At 45.9% G+C, this 19,787-nt stretch overlaps 8 protein-coding genes across 8 annotated transcripts; 5 read left to right on the top strand and 3 right to left on the bottom strand.

Annotated features, from left to right (window-relative positions):
• Positions 1–1,106: 1,106 nt before the first annotated feature.
• On the bottom strand, positions 1,107–4,241 carry Bathy12g03610 (predicted protein; the record flags this gene model as incomplete). The annotated part of the gene is made up of 1 exon (XM_007509793.1): positions 1,107–4,241. The coding sequence occupies one exon, from the start codon at positions 4,239–4,241 to the stop codon at positions 1,107–1,109; it is 3,135 nt and encodes a 1,044-aa protein (XP_007509855.1).
• A 163-nt stretch (positions 4,242–4,404) lies between these two features.
• On the top strand, positions 4,405–4,905 carry Bathy12g03600 (predicted protein; the record flags this gene model as incomplete). Its single annotated transcript, XM_007509876.1, has 1 exon — positions 4,405–4,905. One exon carries the CDS (start codon positions 4,405–4,407, stop codon positions 4,903–4,905), a length of 501 nt encoding a protein of 166 aa, XP_007509938.1.
• A 96-nt stretch (positions 4,906–5,001) lies between these two features.
• Bathy12g03590 (unnamed protein product) lies at positions 5,002–10,818 on the bottom strand (the record flags this gene model as incomplete). Its single annotated transcript, XM_007509712.1, has 1 exon — positions 5,002–10,818. The coding sequence occupies one exon, from the start codon at positions 10,816–10,818 to the stop codon at positions 5,002–5,004; it is 5,817 nt and encodes a 1,938-aa protein (XP_007509774.1).
• A 416-nt stretch (positions 10,819–11,234) lies between these two features.
• Positions 11,235–12,724, top strand: Bathy12g03580 (unnamed protein product; the record flags this gene model as incomplete). The annotated part of the gene is made up of 2 exons (XM_007509904.1): positions 11,235–11,517; positions 11,883–12,724. 2 exons carry the CDS (start codon positions 11,235–11,237, stop codon positions 12,722–12,724), a joined length of 1,125 nt encoding a protein of 374 aa, XP_007509966.1.
• A 461-nt stretch (positions 12,725–13,185) lies between these two features.
• Positions 13,186–13,695, top strand: Bathy12g03570 (unknown protein; the record flags this gene model as incomplete). Its single annotated transcript, XM_007509885.1, has 1 exon — positions 13,186–13,695. The coding sequence occupies one exon, from the start codon at positions 13,186–13,188 to the stop codon at positions 13,693–13,695; it is 510 nt and encodes a 169-aa protein (XP_007509947.1).
• Positions 13,696–14,000: 305 nt separating this feature from the next.
• Positions 14,001–15,239, top strand: Bathy12g03560 (predicted protein; the record flags this gene model as incomplete). Its single annotated transcript, XM_007509863.1, has 1 exon — positions 14,001–15,239. One exon carries the CDS (start codon positions 14,001–14,003, stop codon positions 15,237–15,239), a length of 1,239 nt encoding a protein of 412 aa, XP_007509925.1.
• A 67-nt stretch (positions 15,240–15,306) lies between these two features.
• Positions 15,307–17,244, bottom strand: Bathy12g03550 (predicted protein; the record flags this gene model as incomplete). Its single annotated transcript, XM_007509842.1, has 1 exon — positions 15,307–17,244. One exon carries the CDS (start codon positions 17,242–17,244, stop codon positions 15,307–15,309), a length of 1,938 nt encoding a protein of 645 aa, XP_007509904.1.
• Positions 17,245–17,730: 486 nt separating this feature from the next.
• Bathy12g03540 (predicted protein) lies at positions 17,731–19,661 on the top strand (the record flags this gene model as incomplete). Its single annotated transcript, XM_007509910.1, has 2 exons — positions 17,731–19,478; positions 19,622–19,661. 2 exons carry the CDS (start codon positions 17,731–17,733, stop codon positions 19,659–19,661), a joined length of 1,788 nt encoding a protein of 595 aa, XP_007509972.1.
• Between the last annotated feature and the right edge of the window lie 126 nt (positions 19,662–19,787).

The raw sequence follows: 19,787 nt of genomic DNA, 5'->3' as shown, positions 1-19,787 counted from the left end.
GTTCATCCTTCCGTTTACTCTTACTTGTGTGTGTGTGTGTGTGTGTGTGTGTGTGTGTTTATGTCTGCACCACCGAGTATATGAAGATCGAGTGTGGTTGGGATTATTCACGCACGAACAAAACAGAAGAGGAAAGATATCTTTTTTTCGTTCTTTTTTCTTCTGTTTTGTTGGACTTCACATCAAATGCACACATTACAATAAGAGAGAGAAGAAGAGAGAGAAGAAGGGAGAACGTAGAATGATGAGTACTTTTTGTTCGATGATATCATTTCAAACATCGACGAGAACGAGAAGAGCGAACGTAAACGACCACGGTCTTTTTCCTCGCTTCTCGGGGGCTTGGAAGAAGAAGATGCAAAAGACATCAAGGAGGATACAAAAAAGCGCAATGTACGCATTATTATCTATAGAAGTAGGAAAACAAGTACTCATCAAACGGAGAAGAGAAGTGCTGCTCGCGCAGACTCTCGGAGCTGCTGCTATTCTTATCACCATCAGCGGTGCAGCAGTAGCAGCAGATGCGGGTGACGTGGTCTTGATAGATGCTCCGGAAGGATACGCGTATGACAGTTCCCAGATTCGGAAGAAAGAATCGAGAAAAGTTTGGTCGGACGACGAGTCTATATTAAAAGAAAAGTCAGGAGTGAACTACCGAATAGAGTTTCCGGAGCGGTTCGCGGCTTTAACAGATGTCAATTCCGCGCGAGTGGTCGGAGTCGATTGTTCGTTTAAAGATCCGAGGGATGAAGCGAGTACGCTAGCAATATTCATAAATACTTTGCCGTCCAATCAAAGAACTTTGAAGGACGCTTACGACTCATTAGATACGAAAGCGAAACAGATGGCACTTTCTGCAAAGAATCAAAGAACAAAACGCAAGGAAAAATATACAAAACAAGGTATCGGAGAAGCGTGGGAGATTGAAACCGAGGTAGGAGGAGGGACAGCGGGAAGATTCGGCGCTGCCGTGGAGTTGATTTCGTTATTCGTCATAAACGAAAAGGTGGAGGTGACCGTGAGAGCCACGGCGAGTTTGTCGTCGTGGAAGAAAGTCAGGAAGGAACTGCGAGAGTGCGTGCGAAGTTTTGAACTCGTGTAGTGAACTACGTATTATAACAAGTGGATGGATATTTGACGTGGTCAAACCAGACATTTACGGCATCAATGTCTCCTGCGTAGTCTAAATATGTATTCGTCACGTCGTTGTCATACGTGCTTTGCAGTCGAGGAAACAGTTTCAATAAAGCTGGTGTTTTATCAGAAACTGATGATGCGTTGTTTGTTGTCACCCCTAACGTCCCTATTCGAATTGATGGAGGCACGTCGTCGTTGACGAATGGTTCAAACTGGTAGCCGTTTAAACTTGAAACGCCTCGAAATTTACCGTTTACGTATATTTTTGTTATATTTGCGTATCCATCATAAGTGGCAAGAACTCGAATAGGTTTCTCTCGAGGCATGGATACGCCAATTGCTTTGACTCGCGCATCTATGAGTCTCAAGCCACCACCAGAATCCTGTGTCTTCAACGAGAAATTTTCGACGTACGGTGAAACGCCAAAAAATAACTCGTTTGTATCGCTCACGGCGAGTATCATCGCTCCTCCCCCATTTTGATACGGTGCGAAGCCTCCAATTGAAAATATAACTTGAAACTGTTCGCCTGTGCACGGCTTACAAAAGATCCAAGTGGTTGGGCCTAAACACCAAGGATTGCACGCGAAAACGTCTGCCACCTCATCTGATGAAGTACCGTTGCTCGTGACGTTGGTTTGTGACGAATTTACTGATACTTGACGCTTGAAAGTTTTGATGACAGTTTCCACAGAGAAGCGCTTTTTCACTTTCTCGTGCAACTCATCGATTACAATGGTATGACTCAGTGCATGGTCGTCCGTAATATTTATCGAAAAATCAGGCAATCTTGTGCATTTTTTGTTGAAGTTCGGGATAAGTAAAGAGGATATAATTTTGACTTCTCCGTTGAGCGCTAGTTGCTGATCCCCGATAATCTGCCGCATCTGAGTTGTATTGTCTTGTTCGAGAACTTCTACGTAAACCTTTCTCTCAACATTTTCGGAATCGGTATCAAATACGTCCTCCCTGTTAAATCGATTGCACGTGTCGCTTCCTGTTGCATCGTTCAGAGTTTGAAAACAGTTTACGTTTTCGTCCAAGTTGTGCGCATCTAGAGAAACGTAGGATTCGTGGTACAAATCCGCGTCTCTTTGAAGATGGTTGAACCAAATATTACGCATGATTATATCGTACAGCACTTCGTCGACCATGTTGTCATCTTCATTATCAATAAATAATGACGACGTTGTGTTCACTCCATTCGTTGCATTAGACGTTATTGTAATATTCATGTCAACACCCGATAAGGTGGAAATCATAGGCAAATCGTGAGCCATGAGTACTATGACATCACTCCATCCCGATCGCAGCTCCGGAAATAGTCCCAAATAAGCCAGCAGGTTTCGATATACGAAGGCAAACGGGATTCTCTCGAGCCTGTCTGATAAACTCAAACCCAACTCTGCCGTCGGTGGACTCAATAGTTCATCCGTTACCATCAATATGCCATTATTTGACGATATGATTTGTAAAACTGAAGCAGAATTCAGCAAACCGCGCACTTTCATAATGTTTTCACCCTTTCGTTTCGTTACTTTCAGTTTCTTTGCAATCGGATTTCCCACAAACACGTTCCCAGGTCGTCTGAGCACTGGATATGAGAGGTAACTATCCAATAATTCAAAATTAACTTCAGCCGTCGCGTCTTTGGCGGCAGATTCGAGCGCCATCGCGTCTGGTTCTAAAATCCGAAACGTGTTGTACGTGATGATTTGCTGCGTGATGAGTTTCAATAGAGCTCTCTCGTCATCCGTAGCGTTGAATATATTCAAAGGCGTGAGCAAATTTTGAACGTTCAAGTATCTTAGCGCGCCCCGAAACGCCGCATTTGTGGGTACCAGAACACCAATGACGGATCTCGTCTTGTCGCCGCTATTCGTATTTGATGAGGAAATGGCCGGAAGTTCCTGCTGAAGAAAGTCAATAATTTGACTTTCGCTTCGCAACAAATTTGTATACAAAGAGACTCTGGCGTTCTTTTGTAACAGAAACACCGGGTCGAAGAATTTCGACGCCGGACTCTTTTCTACGCGCATTTCTATGAGAGGGAGGCGCGAAACGATCATTAATAAGCCATCTGCGGTACGGATGTCTTCCACGAGTATAAAATCATCTCCGCCGTAACTTTGAGCGAACGACATCATGGCTCCGGAACTCGCTTTCAACTGCTGAAAAGATGAAACGAGAAACCTCAACACTATATTCTTTAACTGATCTTGATTAGATTCGTCTTTGAAAAGCATCGATTTTGTGAGAGATGTTTCCGCAAACAGTTTTCTCCAAGCCTCGTTCGTTGGTATTAACATGGTCCTCGCCGAGCCGGCGTTCTGAAAGATCTTCACGTTCCCGAAAGCGACATATAATGCTTCCAGCGTAACAGAAACATCTTCTGCGAACGCACTATTTTCGAGAAAGTCATACAATGATGGTAGTCTCTGCGTTGCGAGCAAATCCTGCGCATTGAATAAATCGATGATTAGGTCATCGATCGCGTGCACCGTCACGGAATCGTTGCACGTCGGATACGATGATATCACTTTCGCGTTTGTTACGTAAATTTCCCTCTTTTTACTTTCACGATTGACTACGCGAACGTCAGCTCTCTTTCGATGCCCATCTTCCCATTCCTCAAACGAACGTCCATCGATGAAATCCTTAGAGTGTATTCTTCTTTCGAAACGATGCCGCTTGGCCATCTCGCACAAGAGCATATCGTCCTCAAATACGGTTGAAATCCCACACGCATGTCTCAACGCGTATCGTTCAAACGCTCGATTTGTCGGCGCAAAAATCGTCCGATACGATTGACCTCTTCCGTCACAAGTCAAACCCTTCGTTGCTAACAATAATGCCCTAAAGACGCTGAAATCGTGCGCTATATTCGTCTGTTCGTATTGTATCTCGTCGACGAAAAGGTCAAGATTTTGGTCTTGGCATGGAAAAAAGGGGGCGTTTTTCACTCGCTGCTGCTGACGATATTGACGATGATGCTGTTGCTGTTGCTGTTGCGATGGTGGTGGTGGCGAAAAAGAGGCGTCATTCACCCGACTGGCAATCTTTAAGAGAAGAACGTAAAGGAGAAGAGGAAGGCGAGAATACATTTTTAAGCACGCATGCTCATGCGTTTTTGAAATGTGTGTTGTTGAAAAGACGTTTGAAAACCAGCATGCGTTTTGTTCATTTTTAAGCAAAAAATATTTTCACAACACCACCACGTCACACACCGTTCACTAATCCCCTAATACTATTAGTAGTAGTATCACCATGTTCGCGAGCACAACAAGAGTCTTAACGACGGAAAGCCGAGTCCACCCAACGAGACGGTGGAAATCTAATAACGCCACGAGGGTGGCGAAAATCAAAGCGTCGTCATCAAATCTAGAAGGCGCAGAAAGCGTTCAATTAGGAACCGCGAAGTTACCTGCAGATATTAACGTCGAAACTTTCTCATCTTCGCTTTTCCAGTGGGCAACGACTCTAACGACGAGCGGTCAGAACATGCCGTTTGTCCTGCCGCAAAAAGTAGATAAAACTGAAACTGGATTCGAGATGGATTTCTTGAAATCTAATCCGAACGACCCTGGCTCGTTCGTCAGCGTTGGTACGATTGAAGCGAAAGTAGAGGAGATTGATGACGGTTCGAAGATTCTATTTTTGAGAGGCTACGGCGATGTGAAAGTGCCGAAAAAGCTGGTGGACGTTCCTATTGTCATGCAAACTATGCCAAATGCAATCAAACGAGCTATCACAGTCTCTATGCCATGATATTAGCTTATTTGCTTAGCGTGTATTACCAAATAGTTTCGAAAAAGCGTATCGTATGACTTAGTAGAGATTCTTTTGTCTGGTAAGTCGTTTGTGTTACAAAACGACCCTTTGATTCTCAATAGGAACGCAATAAAACTTTTCAGTTTTCGCGTTTGTGTTTGCTGTGTCGTTGCTTTCTTTTACTTTACCGAAGATGCTTGGCACACTGGAACGGTGCGCTTGTACGGTTCGTAAAAGAAGCTCACCTCGCGCCGTGAGCGCTTTGAGTGCTCGTTTTGCGCTGGAGGCGTCATCGCCAATGAACTCTACGATATCGGATTCGCTCGCATTCAAGCGTGCGGAAACATATCGCGTAATTTCTCGCTCGATGTTTGGATCGCTTTCACAGATATTCATCGCGTCGTCGTCATCCGCGTTGTTGCCGCAATCTTCCGCGATGAGTTGGAATGAACGCTGGATTTTCTCCCCCGAAGTTTTAAATCCAAACGAAGAGCACTCCTTACTATTCTTCGCGAGCACTTTGAATGCCCATTTGGCATCGGAAGGATTGCTCACTTCATCGAGCTCTGCCAATGATACCATATCAATATTGTTTGTAATCATGCCTGAAACGTAAGCCAGCATAGAAGCAGCATTGATCGCGTGCACGGGCAAAATCTCATGCGTGACACCGTTGGCATTTGCAGTCTCTTCTCCTTCTGAACTTTTCTCTGCAAACATATCATTGAAAATTTCAATTGCCCTTTTACGAATCTCGATGATAGGTTCGCCGACACTATCGTTACGTGCACGGCGTTCTTCGTTGAATCGTATTTGCGTAAACTTCTTCGTAAACTTTCGTTTGCCTCCCATTGCCAATCCCATATTTTCGCCATTCTCGCGATAAGCGGGTGGAAGAGCAGAAACGCGGGCAGGAACTCCGGCGGTTTTTCTGCGCGATGTGGTCGCGCGGCGTGATGCCTCAAGCCAATCTAAATTGTCTCGCATACCCGCGCGCTCTTTCTCTATGATTTTTCTCAATTCGGCATCATCGTCGTCTACCGGTTCCAGTGCGGCTTTACATTTCTCACAGAACCAATCGCCGTCTGGAATTTTCTTTAAAGGTGGTTTTAAACAGAATATGTGAAAACCGCAATCACATCCATCGCACAAGAGCACTTCATCTTCGCGATCACCGCCTTGGCACATTTCACATTTGACTTCGTCCAAGACTAACCATTCGGATGGATCCAAATTTACTGATGGTTTCTCAGAATCCGGCGCCTCCTCACCCTCCTTTGTAGGATCCACTTTTACTGCAGCTGTTGCTTTCTTCTCGTAATCCTTTTCCATCTCCTTCTCGGCATTCCGTCCCTCAACTTTTTCTCCAACTTCTTTTTCGTCATTGTCGTCATCGTCAACACCGGCGGCAGTGCCGTCGAAATCATCGTCCCCATCGTCAATATGGTCTTTTTCGACGTCCATATTGTTGTTGTTGTCATTGTTGTTCGTTGCGGTAATGGTGGTTCCAACTTCCATTTTCCCATAATCATTCTTCTCTGCCGCGTTAACTCTGTCACCGTTTCTATTCTCCGGAGCAATAATATTTTTCCGACTTTCAAAACTGTTGTTTAAGAGAATCTGTCTTGCCATCACCGCGACGCGTTGCTGAATATCTAGAGTCCATTCGCCGGACATTTCCCAATTCTTTCCTTCCGGAGCGCGTTCTCTTCCTTGAATTGAATCGGTCACGCGCTCGATTTGCTCCTGGATCCCAATAGGCTCGTCAGATTCTTCTGTAGATTTTACAGATAATAATCCATCCAGAAGACTCTCATCTCGCTTTCGCCGCGACTCTTTCCCAGATTCGTACTCAAGCTTTGCGTAGTTGTATGCAGATCTGATGATCCCACCTGCTTCCTCCGTTGGAGAAGCATGTTTGCATATGATTCTCCATCTTTTCATGATGGCCAACTCCGTTGCATTTCTGTATCGATCAACCCAGGATTCTCGCATAGCCTGGAATACCAAAGCAACGTTACCAAAAGTAGCCGAACGAGCTCCGAGATTTAATGACGGATCAATGTCGCCCGGCCCTGATATTATCATGTATTGAATCACAGTCGTCAGCAAGAAGGTATCAGAATCTATATCGAAAATCATTTTTGGCGCCCGGAATCGCAGTCTCGAAGAGAGGTTTGCGTTGTTGTCTTCATCTTCATCTATGTCATCATCTTCGTCATCATCGAGATCGTGTAAAAGGGGACCACCAATCATATCATCGCCGTTATCCTTTCCTTCATCACTATCGCTACCATCAGCATTGTTCTTGCTTTTATTGTTGTTGCGTTGAATATTTTGATTCTTGGACGATTCACGCTTTGACTTTTGTCTCGCTATGAGCGCAATTTGTTGTAACTCGTTCTCCGTGATAACGCCAGAGTCCGTGCTTTTTACGCCCAGCGTCTTCCCACCATCCACTCCGAACGTAGCGTGGCCTCCAAGAAGAGTTTTTTGAACGCTTTCACCGTATACTTTCCACAAATCGTCAATCCTCTTTTCAGTCAAGCCGGTGCACTCTTTTCTGTCCGATACTATTTGTTTCTGCACAAATGCGAGGATTGGCGTTTCCTTCAAGGCTGTTACCGGTTTTAAACCAACCTTACGCTGTGCAGCTGCTAAATCAACTCTTAACGATGTATTTTCAGGCTTTGATAGCTCGTCTCTTGTGGGATACCGTCTCTGCGCATGGTTTGGATGTGGCTCGTCCATCGAGCTTTGCACCCAGCGCTTCCACAAATCTTCAAATCGGATCGCTAAAAGCAACGCTTCTTTGGAATTCTGAATGATCATGGATAAGTCCCAACTCTTCTTCTGCGTCATTGCGATGGTGTTGTTTCCATTTGAGCACAAGTCGACGTCAACTTTCACACCTGCAAACGTTTTTTCGAGAGCGTTCCAATACGCATTGCAGGACTCAATGGTTGTAAGGTTCATTTCTATTTTGTTTTTACCACCATCAGCTTCCGATTTGACGTATGTGCCGACAGCTGCGAGTTGTAAAGAAACACCGATACCGTTCTCCTCTTCTTTGCAGTCAATATCTTCTTGAATGGGCGCTTTTCGCTTCCTCGATGGCAAAGGTGTCGGCGCGCTCGGAGTTGTACCGTACGTCCACAATCCCATGTTCTTCAATCCTTTCAACACGTCTCCTATGGCATCCGAGTCGTACGCTGCTTTGGCTAATGTCTTATCCAAGTCCGAAAATTTTACATCCTCGACAACAGCGACGTATAACTTCGCAAGCTGAGTCGCGCTCAACCCATTCGGAGGCGGTGCGAGCTGAAAGTGCAATTTGACCGGAATATTTTTTCGAAGTTCGTGCGCGGAGATGCATCCATTCGTCGCATTTTGAATTAAATGTAAATGCAAAGCGCGGCATCGCAACACATGTGAGCGGAAAATACCGAATCGTAACGCATTTTCGTATCGCAACCGCTCAAATGGGACATCAACTGGATTTTTAGGAGTACTAACACTCAGGGTTGAGATTCGTGGAGGTGGCGGCGGTGTCAATCTTTTCGTATCGTCGCTAGTAACTTCGTTTCCATTTGCCAAGAGCAAAATTTCGCTGCCCATTTTGCTCGTGTTTTTCACACTCTTTCTTGCTCCCGTCGTTGTCGCAGTCGCAGTTGTCGGTACTTCTTTCTCAAACGCCTGCAACTGCGGAAGCTCCATGCCAGAACTTTCTAATTTTTTTCGCTTTGCAAGTCGCAACTGCTCGCCGTGATACAACATATTCGTTATGAACTCGTCCGTAAGATTTTTGTGGTCTATCGAATTAAAAAACTCTGGCGAGCACAGCAATGTATCTTCTTTGCCCGATAATCCTCTCACAACAAAATGGGAAAACTTTTCCTTTTGCAGTAAAGTTTCTACGATTTGTTTGATCTGGATCACGTCGACGCGCGCTAATCCGTGCCCCTCCTTCTTGGCTAACCAAGTACCCAAACGCGATTGAAATGCAAAGCCTTTCTCTAATATGTGTTCCTTTACGTATTGAAATCGAACTTCGTTCCTATCCAGAGGTTTATTTGCCATAAGCTGCGTATTAGTAATCTCGCCGTCTCCATTCGGTCCAAAATTTTCACCTTCGCGAGCCATCGCGATGCCGCGCTTTCGAGCAATGGACTCTTTCAGCTTATAATACACGTTGACATTCGATCCCGCTCGAACCGTCGTACGGTCAAGAAGCTTATCTGATAGCTCTAATTTTTCTAATTTTCTTTGCAGCGGTTTGCACGCGATATCGAACTCGATTCCGAGAGCCTTTACGGTTGCGCCGGAGCTACTTTTTGCTAATCTTTCGAGGAGTTGAGACTCGTACGTTTCCTCTAAAACGAGCTCTCTGCTACCGTTACCTGTCCACATCGTGTACTGAGAGGGTTCGTATTCGACATCATCTTTAATCCATGGTGTTATCGTTTTATTCTTATCGGCTTTTGCGAGAAGAAGTTCATTCTCCTTTTCCTTTTCTGAGGACGGTAGGAGCAACGGGGCGTTTTTATCGGCACCGTCAATCACCTGCGCCATCGATGCAGTTGCTTTGTAGGTGTACTCTTGCGGGCGCTCGATCAATTGAAGCGCTTCCTTGACAACAGTTCTCCCCGTTTTTTCGTCTTCGACGTTCACAACTCCGAGGAGGATGCATTTTTTCTCGACTAATTCGTTGCGAAGTTCGCCGAATAATTTTTGAGACCGTCTTGGATTCATGTCGTAAATCAAACTGTTCAACGCTTTCGCCATCTCAGGTTTAATGTCGTCAATTGGCACCGCGTGCGCCTTACCAGCCTCTTCCAAAATATTAAACAATCGATCGGCGTATTTCTTTTTCATCGTGTGGCTCAAAGCTGTCGCCTTTCTCGGTACAAATTCTGGAAGCCACATGCCGCTTTCGGTCGTTTTCGACTCTTGACGAAACACTTTCCTCCTCAAGCTGATGCGCAAACCTTCGAGTTGCCTCGCGTGTGGATCTATTTTTGAAGATTTCATGTTAAGATGAGCACTCATTTCCGCCGTCGTGGCGCCATGCTGTCTTCTTTTCGCGACAAATTCTAAAATGCGTCTCGCAAATGGCGAAAGAACTTGTTCCCACGACCTCGCATCGGTTAAACTCAATACGGCTTCTCGCGCGTGCAAAGAAGCGACAAGCGTGATTGGATTGGCAATTTCAGCATCCATGCACTCCTCAAAAGTGATGAGACATCCGTCCACTTTGTCTCCATCGCACCCTTGTAGTTGGTTCTTAGATTTCTTTTTGCTACTTTTATTACTCGCCTTGTTTTCGCTGTTCTTGATGTTACTATTTGCACCGTCGCCGCCGCCTCGCCTCGACTTTCGAAAGTCGAAACTCTCCCGCACGATGAATTTCTCCGCCGCGTCGATTTCCACGAGCGCTTCTTGCTCTGTTGTGTTCACTTTGCACTTCTCTGGAAGTTTCACCATGAAGTACACGTCCGGTGGTCTCATTTCCATCGATTCCAACGTGTCAAAATCACTCGTCTTTGCGAGCGAACTCCGCGAGACGAGTCGTTGGAACACCAATCGTTTCAGTTTCTCAACTTTTCTCTTCTTTTTCTTCTCCTCGTCGTCGATATGTTCTTCTTTCTCCTCGTCGCCAGTTTCTTCGTCTAAATCATCGAACACATCGACGTCTTCATCGTCCTCGTCGTCCGTGTCGTCCTCGTCTCGTTCGTTCGACTCTCCGTCTTCTCGTAACTTCCTTCTCCTTTCCAAAGAAGTGTCTAAAAGTTCAAACGCTTTCGGCAACGTGCACCCGTCTCTTCCTTCCAACGCGATTTCGCGAAGTAAAAAAGTCAGCCGTTTTTTCAGCATTCTCTGCAACGCGAGGGAGAATTTTCGCGAGGTCATCTCTCTCTTTGACATCAACACCACCCCGGTGCTGCTTTTCTCAAGTCTTCTGTTCTCATGCAGTCGTCAGTTCCGCATCAAACGAGGCGTTCAATTTCTTGTTTTTAATGTATTCTCGCGGAGAGCAACTGACTGCCTGAAAAAAATGACAAAAAAAGCAGTGTGACTCTCTTTTCTCTGCTTTTTAAAAGGCGTAAAATTCGAGCGTGTGCGGTTTTTCTCCTCACAGTTTTCTTTGTTTCGACAAAGTTAAAAGGCAATTGCCCGAGTTAATTCTCCCACTTATCAAAGAGACGGATAAAGTGCGGACGAATACGCGCGAGAATAAGGATCGCGAGAACGAGTCCTTCTTCGCGAGACAGAGATTGTGTTTTTTGGAAGCGACGCACTTGAATTTGTCTCTTTAACTGCCCGAAATGGCGCACGCAAATACGCTCGACGTAGACTCGATCATCGAGCGATTATTGAGCGTGAGAGGACAACCGAATAATCGCACGGTGCAATTAGCGGAAGGGGAGATACGCGCTTTGTGCGCGTCGGCGAGAGGTACGGTCGATTTCGAATTTCATTTTTTGTTTCCGCCTAAATTCGAGCGCTCTCGGAAAAAAAAAGACTCACTCACACCAATCGCAAATTCGGGGGAGTGTGAATTTGGGAAGCGTTACGACGACTCGCGAATAGAAATCAGCACAGAACGCGGTCGATTCAAACGCAGGAAAGTGTAGTGAACGCGTTCTGAGGGATGGAATGGCCGTGTTCGAGGCAGATGGACGCGAGCGCGGGCGAAATCGAAACTCAATTTCGTTCCCAAATCGATCGTGTTGCGCGAAGGTCGTTGGAAAACAAACGCGAGAGGAGGAAAAAAGCAGTTCAAATTTCTTCTCTCCTCTCTCCGAGAAAAAAAGAGAGCTCTTGGACTTCCCAACACATTTTTTTACTTTCTTTTTGAGCGTCGAACGATCACTCTCTCGACCTCCTCCTCGTCTATCTCTTCATACACTGACGTGACCACACGTTATTTCTCTCTCTCTCTCTTTCTTCTTATGACATCGTCATCTTTACAGAAATTTTCCTCGCGCAACCGTGCCTGTTGGAGTTGGAAGCGCCGCTGAAGGTGTGCGGTGATGTGCACGGGCAGTATTCAGATTTACTTCGACTCTTTGAGTACGGAGGGTTCCCACCAGAAGCGAACTACCTCTTCTTAGGAGATTACGTCGATCGAGGGAAACAAGGCTTAGAAGTTATATGTTTGCTCTTAGCGTACAAGGTCAAATATCCGGAGAACTTTTTCCTTTTGAGAGGCAACCACGAGTGTAACGCGATTAGTCGAATCTACGGTTTTTACGACGAGTGTAAGCGTCGGTATAACATTAAACTTTGGAGAGTATTTTGCGACGTGTTCAACTGCTTACCATTCGCGGCAATCGTAGACGAGAAGATTTTCTGCATCCACGGGGGACCTTCGCCGGAGTTGAAGGACTTACAGCAAATTGTACAAATCAAAAGACCGACTGATATTCCAGACATGGGCATGCTCTGCGACTTTTTGTGGTCAGATCCAGAAGCGGATATCACTGGTTGGGGTGAAAATGATAGAGGCGTTAGTTACACGTACGGTACAGACGTTGTCGCGGAGTTTTTGGAGAAGTTTGACTTTGATTTAGTCGTGCGTGCGCACCAGGTTGTCGAAAACGGATACGAATTCTTTGGGAAGCGGCAGCTCGTGACGGTCTTTTCGGCTCCGAATTATTGCGGGGAGTTTGATAACGCCGGGGCGATGATGACTGTCGATGAGAACTTGATGTGCTCTTTCCAGATTTTGAAACCTGCGGAGCGGAAACTTATGGGTGGTTTCACGTCGATGATGGGCGGTAGGCCTTCGACGCCGCCTCGAGGAAAGATTTGAATCCAACAAAACACAAAAAGAAAAACGAATAAGAAGAAAGAAGATGTAAACCGATTCGATAATAAATAAAAGAAAATAAAAAGATATAGACGACTTGCGAGTATTGTGGAGAGAATGGAGAAAGAGAGAGAGAGAGAGAGAGATGACCAGCGTTTTTAGAGAACAAACACTTGCGACGCGCGTTTTCGAGCAGAGAGAAAAAGAGACGCGACGAGCATCAGCAACAGCAAACTACGACTGGATTTAGCAAAACAACTACAACTACAATAACGGTATTATATTTCTAATATAAGAATCTTGTACTTTTAACAAATATAACAAAACATTCATACACATCATCGTACGGTAGTCATCCCTCTTTTGGTCTTTTTAAGTTCTTTTTTCGCATTTTGTTGTTCGTCCTTTTTTGTTCCTCATTAAAAAACGGACGACTATACGAGTATATACGCACACACATAACAATGGACCCGGAGCAGGAATACCGACAACGTCAACAAGTGCTCAATTCCTATCGCGCTTTTCTCTCTCAAAAGTTGGAGCCTGAGTTACGTAAGGCGCACGAAGAGAGAGTTCAAGTGGAAGAAAAAATAGCGGACTATCGCTCGTTGTTGACACAAATCGAAAGCTTAGAAAAGACAACCACCCCCCCAAGACGACGAGAGAACGAAGAAGGAAGAGAAGAAGAAGATGAAGATGATAAAAAAGAACCGACGACGACAACAGTTCGCATAGATTTAGGCTCTGAAATTCTCTGCGACCTCGCCGTGGACAATACTAATAAACTCTTCGTCGATATCGGTTTAGGATTCTTCTGTCAACTCTCGCATCGAGAAGCCAGAACGCTGTCCAAAAAGCGCATTGAGATATTAACGGATGTTGAACGCGAAAAGAGAGAAAAAGAGGAGAGGATAGTAGAGCACGTGGAAATCGTGGCCAACGGTATCAAATCCTTGATGGCTTCCTCGCGATGATGATACAGAAATGTATTATTAGAGCTTTAAGTATAGTTTTAGTTTTAGTTTTAGTTTAGCGGTTTTGTAGTTTAGTCCCGTCATCAAATTCTTCAACATTCACTTCATTTTAGTCTCAAGAGTCTCTTCTTTTTTGTCTTCTTCTTTGTCTTCTTTGTCTTCTTCTTCTTCTTCTTCCTCTGATTAAAGTCTTCAAAAGTGAGAGTACACGACCGACACAGGAGCAGCGATAAAGGAGAGAGCAGTTTATTTTGAATCTCATCTGCACCACAACAACGGAAGAACGACAATAATTATATAATAAAATGTCTCTCTCTGCCGCCGAACAGTTCATCGACGACGCGATCTCTTCTCATCAAACGAAGACAACAAACTTTGGGGGCGATGGCGATCTCAACATCGTCGAAAACAAACTTCAAGTGTTGAAAGAGTTGAAAGAGTTATACTCGCAAAAGCTGTGGCACCAACTGACGGAAAGTTTAGAACTGACCGTGGCGAACCAAAGTCTGTTTCCCTCTCCAGACGATGGAGAGTTGTTGGTCAACTTGTATAAAATATTCGTGAACGATTTCGAGGAACGACTGAACGCGTTGCGTTTAGCACGAGTCGCCGTGCACGTCTCTTCCAGGTGTAAAAACAGAGAAGAAGCTATTGAATTTTTAACATCCGCGATGGAGAAGATTAAAACGACCAGGCAGACGAGTTTTGAAGAGGCAGTGGTGTACGTCAGATTGCACATCGCGTTGTTGTATTTACACGGCGGCGACGAATCTAAAGCAAAGACGGAAGTCGCGAAGGACGCGAAGCAAGATCTCGCGCAGTGGAAGGCGCCGGATCCGAGCGTCTCGGCGGCGTATCATTACTTAGCCGCGCAGTTGTATAAACACAACAGAGACTTTGCAAACTTTTACGGGTCGGGGATTTTGTACATGGCGTACGTAGATGCGACGGCTTTAGGAGACGAAGTGGCGACGGAGTTGGCGGTGGATTTAGCGTTAGCCGCGCTTTTAGGCGAAGGCGTGTATAATTTTGCGGAGTTTTTGGCGCATCCGATTTCAAAGTATATTTCGAAAGAAAACGGAAGCGAGTTTGGTTGGTTATTAGATATGGTGCAAGTATTTAACGATGGTGATTTGAACGCGTATGATTTGTTGTGCGAACGATACGCGGAACAGTTGAACGCGCAGCCGGCGTTGGTGGCGCACGAGAGAAAGTTGAGGGAGAAGATAACGATTTTGGCGTTTTTGAGAATCGTGTTTGAGTTACCGGCGGAGAAAAGAGAGATTGATTTGGCAGACATTGCGGTGAGAACAAAGCTCACCGTAGATGGGGTGGAGTATTTGTTGATGAAGACGTTATCAGCTGGGTTGATTAGAGGAGAAATCGATGAAGTCAGTTCGAAAGTCGTCGTCACGTGGGCGATGCCGAGGATTTTGCTGAAGCCGCAGATTCGAGAATTGGCGGATAGATTGGACCAATGGATCGCAAAAGTGTCGTCGACGACGGCGAGTTTGCAGAGCGAATTGATGATTACGGCAAACTAATACACTAAAATGCGCAATGTCACCTCTAGTACCAATATCTAGATTTAAAAATATCACCTATTTTTTTCTAAACCATGTCGTAGCCATTCGTCCCGTCGCCCTTCATCGGATCTTCGCCTCTGTCCCGCATCATTCTGTACGCTTCCATGTCTTCTTCGGTGACGCCAACTTCGTGCGAATCGTTGTATTTGACTCTCTTTTTCTTTAGTTTCTTTCCGTTTCCGACATCACCTTCTTCGTCTTCTGCTCCATCGCTTCCATCCTCCTTTCCGCCATGTTCTCGACGTTGTTTCTCTTTTCGCAGACGTTCGTCTTCTTTTCTCAACGCTTCGCCAAGTTTTGCCGGGTCGAGTTGAACGTCCTTCGCGTCGGCGCCCCAAATATCTTTTGCCTTTTCTGCAAACTTCTTGCTATTATCTTCTCGCTTTTCCAGGGCGCGCTCTTTCGCGCGCTCCATGTTTGCTTTCATCAATTCCTCCGCCGCTTTTCCATCCTCGATGCCTTTAATCCCGACGCAATACGATGATTTCACGCACGAATGGCAACAGGCGTAGCCCCATCTCCCTTGGTTCCAATAGGATCCCCATATTTTCGTGTGGTTGTTCACCAACACATCTTCTTCGTACCGCGATGTAGCTATAGTTTTAAGTTCGCCGACACCACCACCACCCGAAATGACCCTACCGAATCGATCGTACTCGACAAACCTTTCCGTTTGTCCTAAAACTAAACCTTCCGGTGCATCTTCTAACTTCCCCGCCGACGCGTCGCCGTATTTAGACAATACCGAAGTCTTTTGCGTCTCGTCCAATTTCGATTTCTTCTCTTTGAACTTCTTATACATCAATTCCGCTTGCGACGGCGCCGCTTGCACGTGAACGTCTTGCCCGTGTTTCGTCGTCGCCTCCCAGGCGTGCACATTCATCAAAGCGAAATTCGTCGTCTCGCCGGTATTTCTCGCCGCGTTATCGCCGCGGAAGAAGTTATCGTTCGGGTCAGCATTCGGAGTTGGGTTTTCGCGCATTGACCTCGTTTTAGGATCGTAAAACGCCGATTGTGGGTCCAAATTCCTCAGATATTTCGCCGTATCTTCCCTCAGGCGCAAATTTCTCACCGTCCCGGAAGCGCCTCCGCCGGGCGCTCGAATCCGCTTTTCAATCTTCCCAAACCCGGCGTCCTCGTTCGCTTTGAGCTTCTCCTCGTCTTCATCTGAGTCCGTATCCGAAGCATAGATATCATTCGCTTTCTTTTCTTTTGCCGTCTCCCCGCCTTCGTCGCTATCGTCGTCATTTTCGTCGTCGTCGTCGATATCGTCGCCTTCTCCTCCGTTCTTTTCTTTATTCTCCTTCTTAAACGCCCTTTCCAACTCTCTCTTCTTCGCCGCCTCGGCTTTCATCTCCTCCACTTCCTCGTACCTCTCCACGACTTTCTCGTAATCTTCTGCTAAAAATCCTTTGTACCTGTCTCGTTTTTGTTCGTACGTTCTGTTCCTGTTGAAATCCTCCTCTTTGAAAACTTCGTCGAGTTTCAGATCCTTCCCGGTTTTCTTCGCGTTGTGTTTTCTCGGGCGTTCTAAACAGTCTTTCTTCTTGTGTGTCATGCTCCCGCAATTTTCGCAGGCGCCTTTGCGGAACTTTGTTGTTATAAATCCTCCTCCAAACGACGACGCTAAAATTTTAACTTTATCGTTAGTATTGTGTTTATTATACCTTTGCGTCGTTGCGGCGGCGCGTTCTCTCGTTCTTCTCTCTTCCTCTTGAATCGAATGTACGTTCGGGTCTTCTTTGTTCTTTCTGAAATCTTTCTGGTGCTTCAGCCCTTTCTTCCCGTCGCCTTCTGAGGCGTACCACGGCGCCGCGGCCATGTATTGGGGAATGTGTGGGTTAATCGCTTTGCCATCTTCGTCTAATTCTGGGGCGATTAAACCTTTCTTTCTCGCTTCTTCCAACTCGAATTCGCGTTTGCGTTCCTCTCTCGTTTTTCGTCCAGACACGCCGGATGACATTTTTGTTGTTTGTCGTTTTGATTTCCTCTCTTCTTCAAAACTCTTCCGAAAAAGCACTCTTACGAAGCTTATTTTGAGTGCGTTACGAGTGCGTGTGTGTGAAAAAGAGAGAGATATATAGAGAGAGTTGTAGTTGTCTCGCACAAAAAGCTTCTCTCTTCTTCTCGTTGTTCAAAGAAGAAGAAGAAGAAGAAGAAGAATGAAGAAGAAGAAGTACACGAGCACAATTCTACTTCGACTCGTGTTGTAAAAGCTTTTGCTGCTTCTTAAAAAAAGTATAAAAAACGAGACGAAAGTGAAATTTCAATTTGCTTTTCTTTCGACTCTTGCTCTTTTTTCTTTCTTTTGCGAGATGAAATTCCATCATCAGATTTTCTTCTCTCTTCCATCTTCTCTTTATAATAAAACGGTCGGTGTTGTTTGAACGATGACGACGACGTGTAATACTAGTACAAAAAGCGGTGGTAGGTCATTAAAACGAGTATTATGATTGATACGCATTATAACGCTGGGGGGCGACACCATCGGAGGAACGTTCGTGTTGGCGGGTATTACAATCATCACTTTCCTGCCTCGACGACTTCGACGACGACTCCGGTGAAGAAACGACGCAATGACAATAACAACACTAATAATAATAACAAGAGAGGACAGATGAAGCGCTTTCTCGAAAGTTTGCAAATGCTCGCGCTCGTTCTCGTGTTTTGTTTGTTCACGTTGCACTACGGGAAAGCGCTGCCGAAATTATTCAGACATCCACACTTCAAGCACGTGATTATTATCGACGCCGGGAGTACGGGGACGAGGTGTCACGTGTTTCGCGTCGCAGCCACGAGTAGCGTTACGACAACGACGTATGGGAAAGACGCGAGCGTGACGCCAAAGTTGATTTTGCCAACGAAATCGTTTAAAACGACGCCAGGTCTCTCGGCGAGAGCTTTGGATCCGAGCGGCATCGACGCCGCGTTGCGGCCTTTGTTGAACTTCGCCAGAGAGTCTGTCCCGATGGAGAATTGGAAAGAGACGCAGATACATTTGATGGCAACCGCGGGTTTGAGGCATATTGAGCAGCATTTATCGGAATCGATTATCGATGCTTGCAGAGAAACCTTGAGAGAATCACCGTTCTCGTTTGAAAAAGACGAGTGGGCGAGCGTGTTGCCGGGGACGAAGGAAGCGTCATACGGGTGGACGGCGGTGAATTACGCGTTTAACGCGTTATCACCGGAGAAAACACCAAAAGAGACGTACGGAGTTTTGGAACTTGGAGGTGCGAGTATGCAAGTCACGTATGCGGTTCCGCACGCGACAGCCAAGAACGTGGTGCAGAAGAAACACAAGGAAACGGTCAGAGTAGGCAATTCGGTCAAACATTTATACGCGTCGAGTTTACTCGGTTTAGGACACGAGGCGGCGCGAGCAGAGTATCACGCGATGTTGCGAAGAGAGTATGAAACAACTGGGGAGAAACCGAATAACCCGTGCACGAATAGAGGATGGACGCCGCAAACTACCGTGCAACACGGTGAAGCATTAGCCGTAGGCGCAGGGCCGTCGAAACCTACGGGTAATTTCACGGCGTGTTACGCAATGACGAAAAAACTGTTAGGGTTAGCAGAGAACACAAAGGATTGTCCTAGAACTCCGTGTGGGATGCGTAAAGAGCACTTACCTCCGTTCGACGGTAAGTTTTTAGCGACTGAGAATTTCCATTACACCGCGGAGTTTTTCAAATTAGGCAAAACGACGACGATTAGGGATTTCCAACGCGCCGGGGAGAAGTTATGCGCAGAGTCGTGGGGAGATGTAGTGAAAAAGAGGTTTAGAAAGGACCAGAAGAAATGGGAAGAAATCGACTTGTCGAAATATTGCTTCAGCGCCGCCTTCATCGTAGCCATGTTGAAAGATGGTATGCTTTTGCCTGAGGATTTGAAGTTTACGGTGGGCAACAATGTGGGACGATACAACGTGGACTGGGCGATGGGGGCGGCCATTAACATCATCTCATCTAAGATAGCCGTGGCGAGTATTTTAACCCCAGATAATAGTGTTGGTAGGAGTGCCAGTGCCTCTGCGAGCGATATAGCTGCCGCTGCAGGTCTCGCTCCTTCGTCTGCTTCCTCCCACACGCACGAGGCAAACGATATGTTCTGGTGGTGCGTGTATATTCTCGCCGGTTTCTTCGGATGCTCGAAATTTGTATTCTCCGGCGTGTGGGAGATGCTTTACTTTAAGTGCGTATCGATTGTGCGACGCACAAGAGAAAATAGGCGAAGGTCGAGAAATGCCAGGAGAAATGGCGATAGCGATAATAGTCGTGGTGTGGGACGACGTGGAAGTAGAAGTGGAAGTGACGGAAGCTCTCTGATTGGCGGAGGAGGTGGTCTGCGCCGAAACGGAAGCCGGTCACTGAGTAGTTCCGTTTCCAACTTACGCGGTTCTTTCAACAGATCGCAAAGTGGATTTTTAACATCCTTGCCTTCGAGGAAAGGAAGCTTCCACGACTTGAGTGATATAGATAGTTTAGTATAGTAATATGTCAT

Source organism: Bathycoccus prasinos (genome assembly GCF_002220235.1).
Source record: "Bathycoccus prasinos genomic : Chromosome_12".
Taxonomy (NCBI): domain Eukaryota; kingdom Viridiplantae; phylum Chlorophyta; class Mamiellophyceae; order Mamiellales; family Bathycoccaceae; genus Bathycoccus; species Bathycoccus prasinos.
This window is presented reverse-complemented; position numbering and strand designations above follow the sequence as displayed.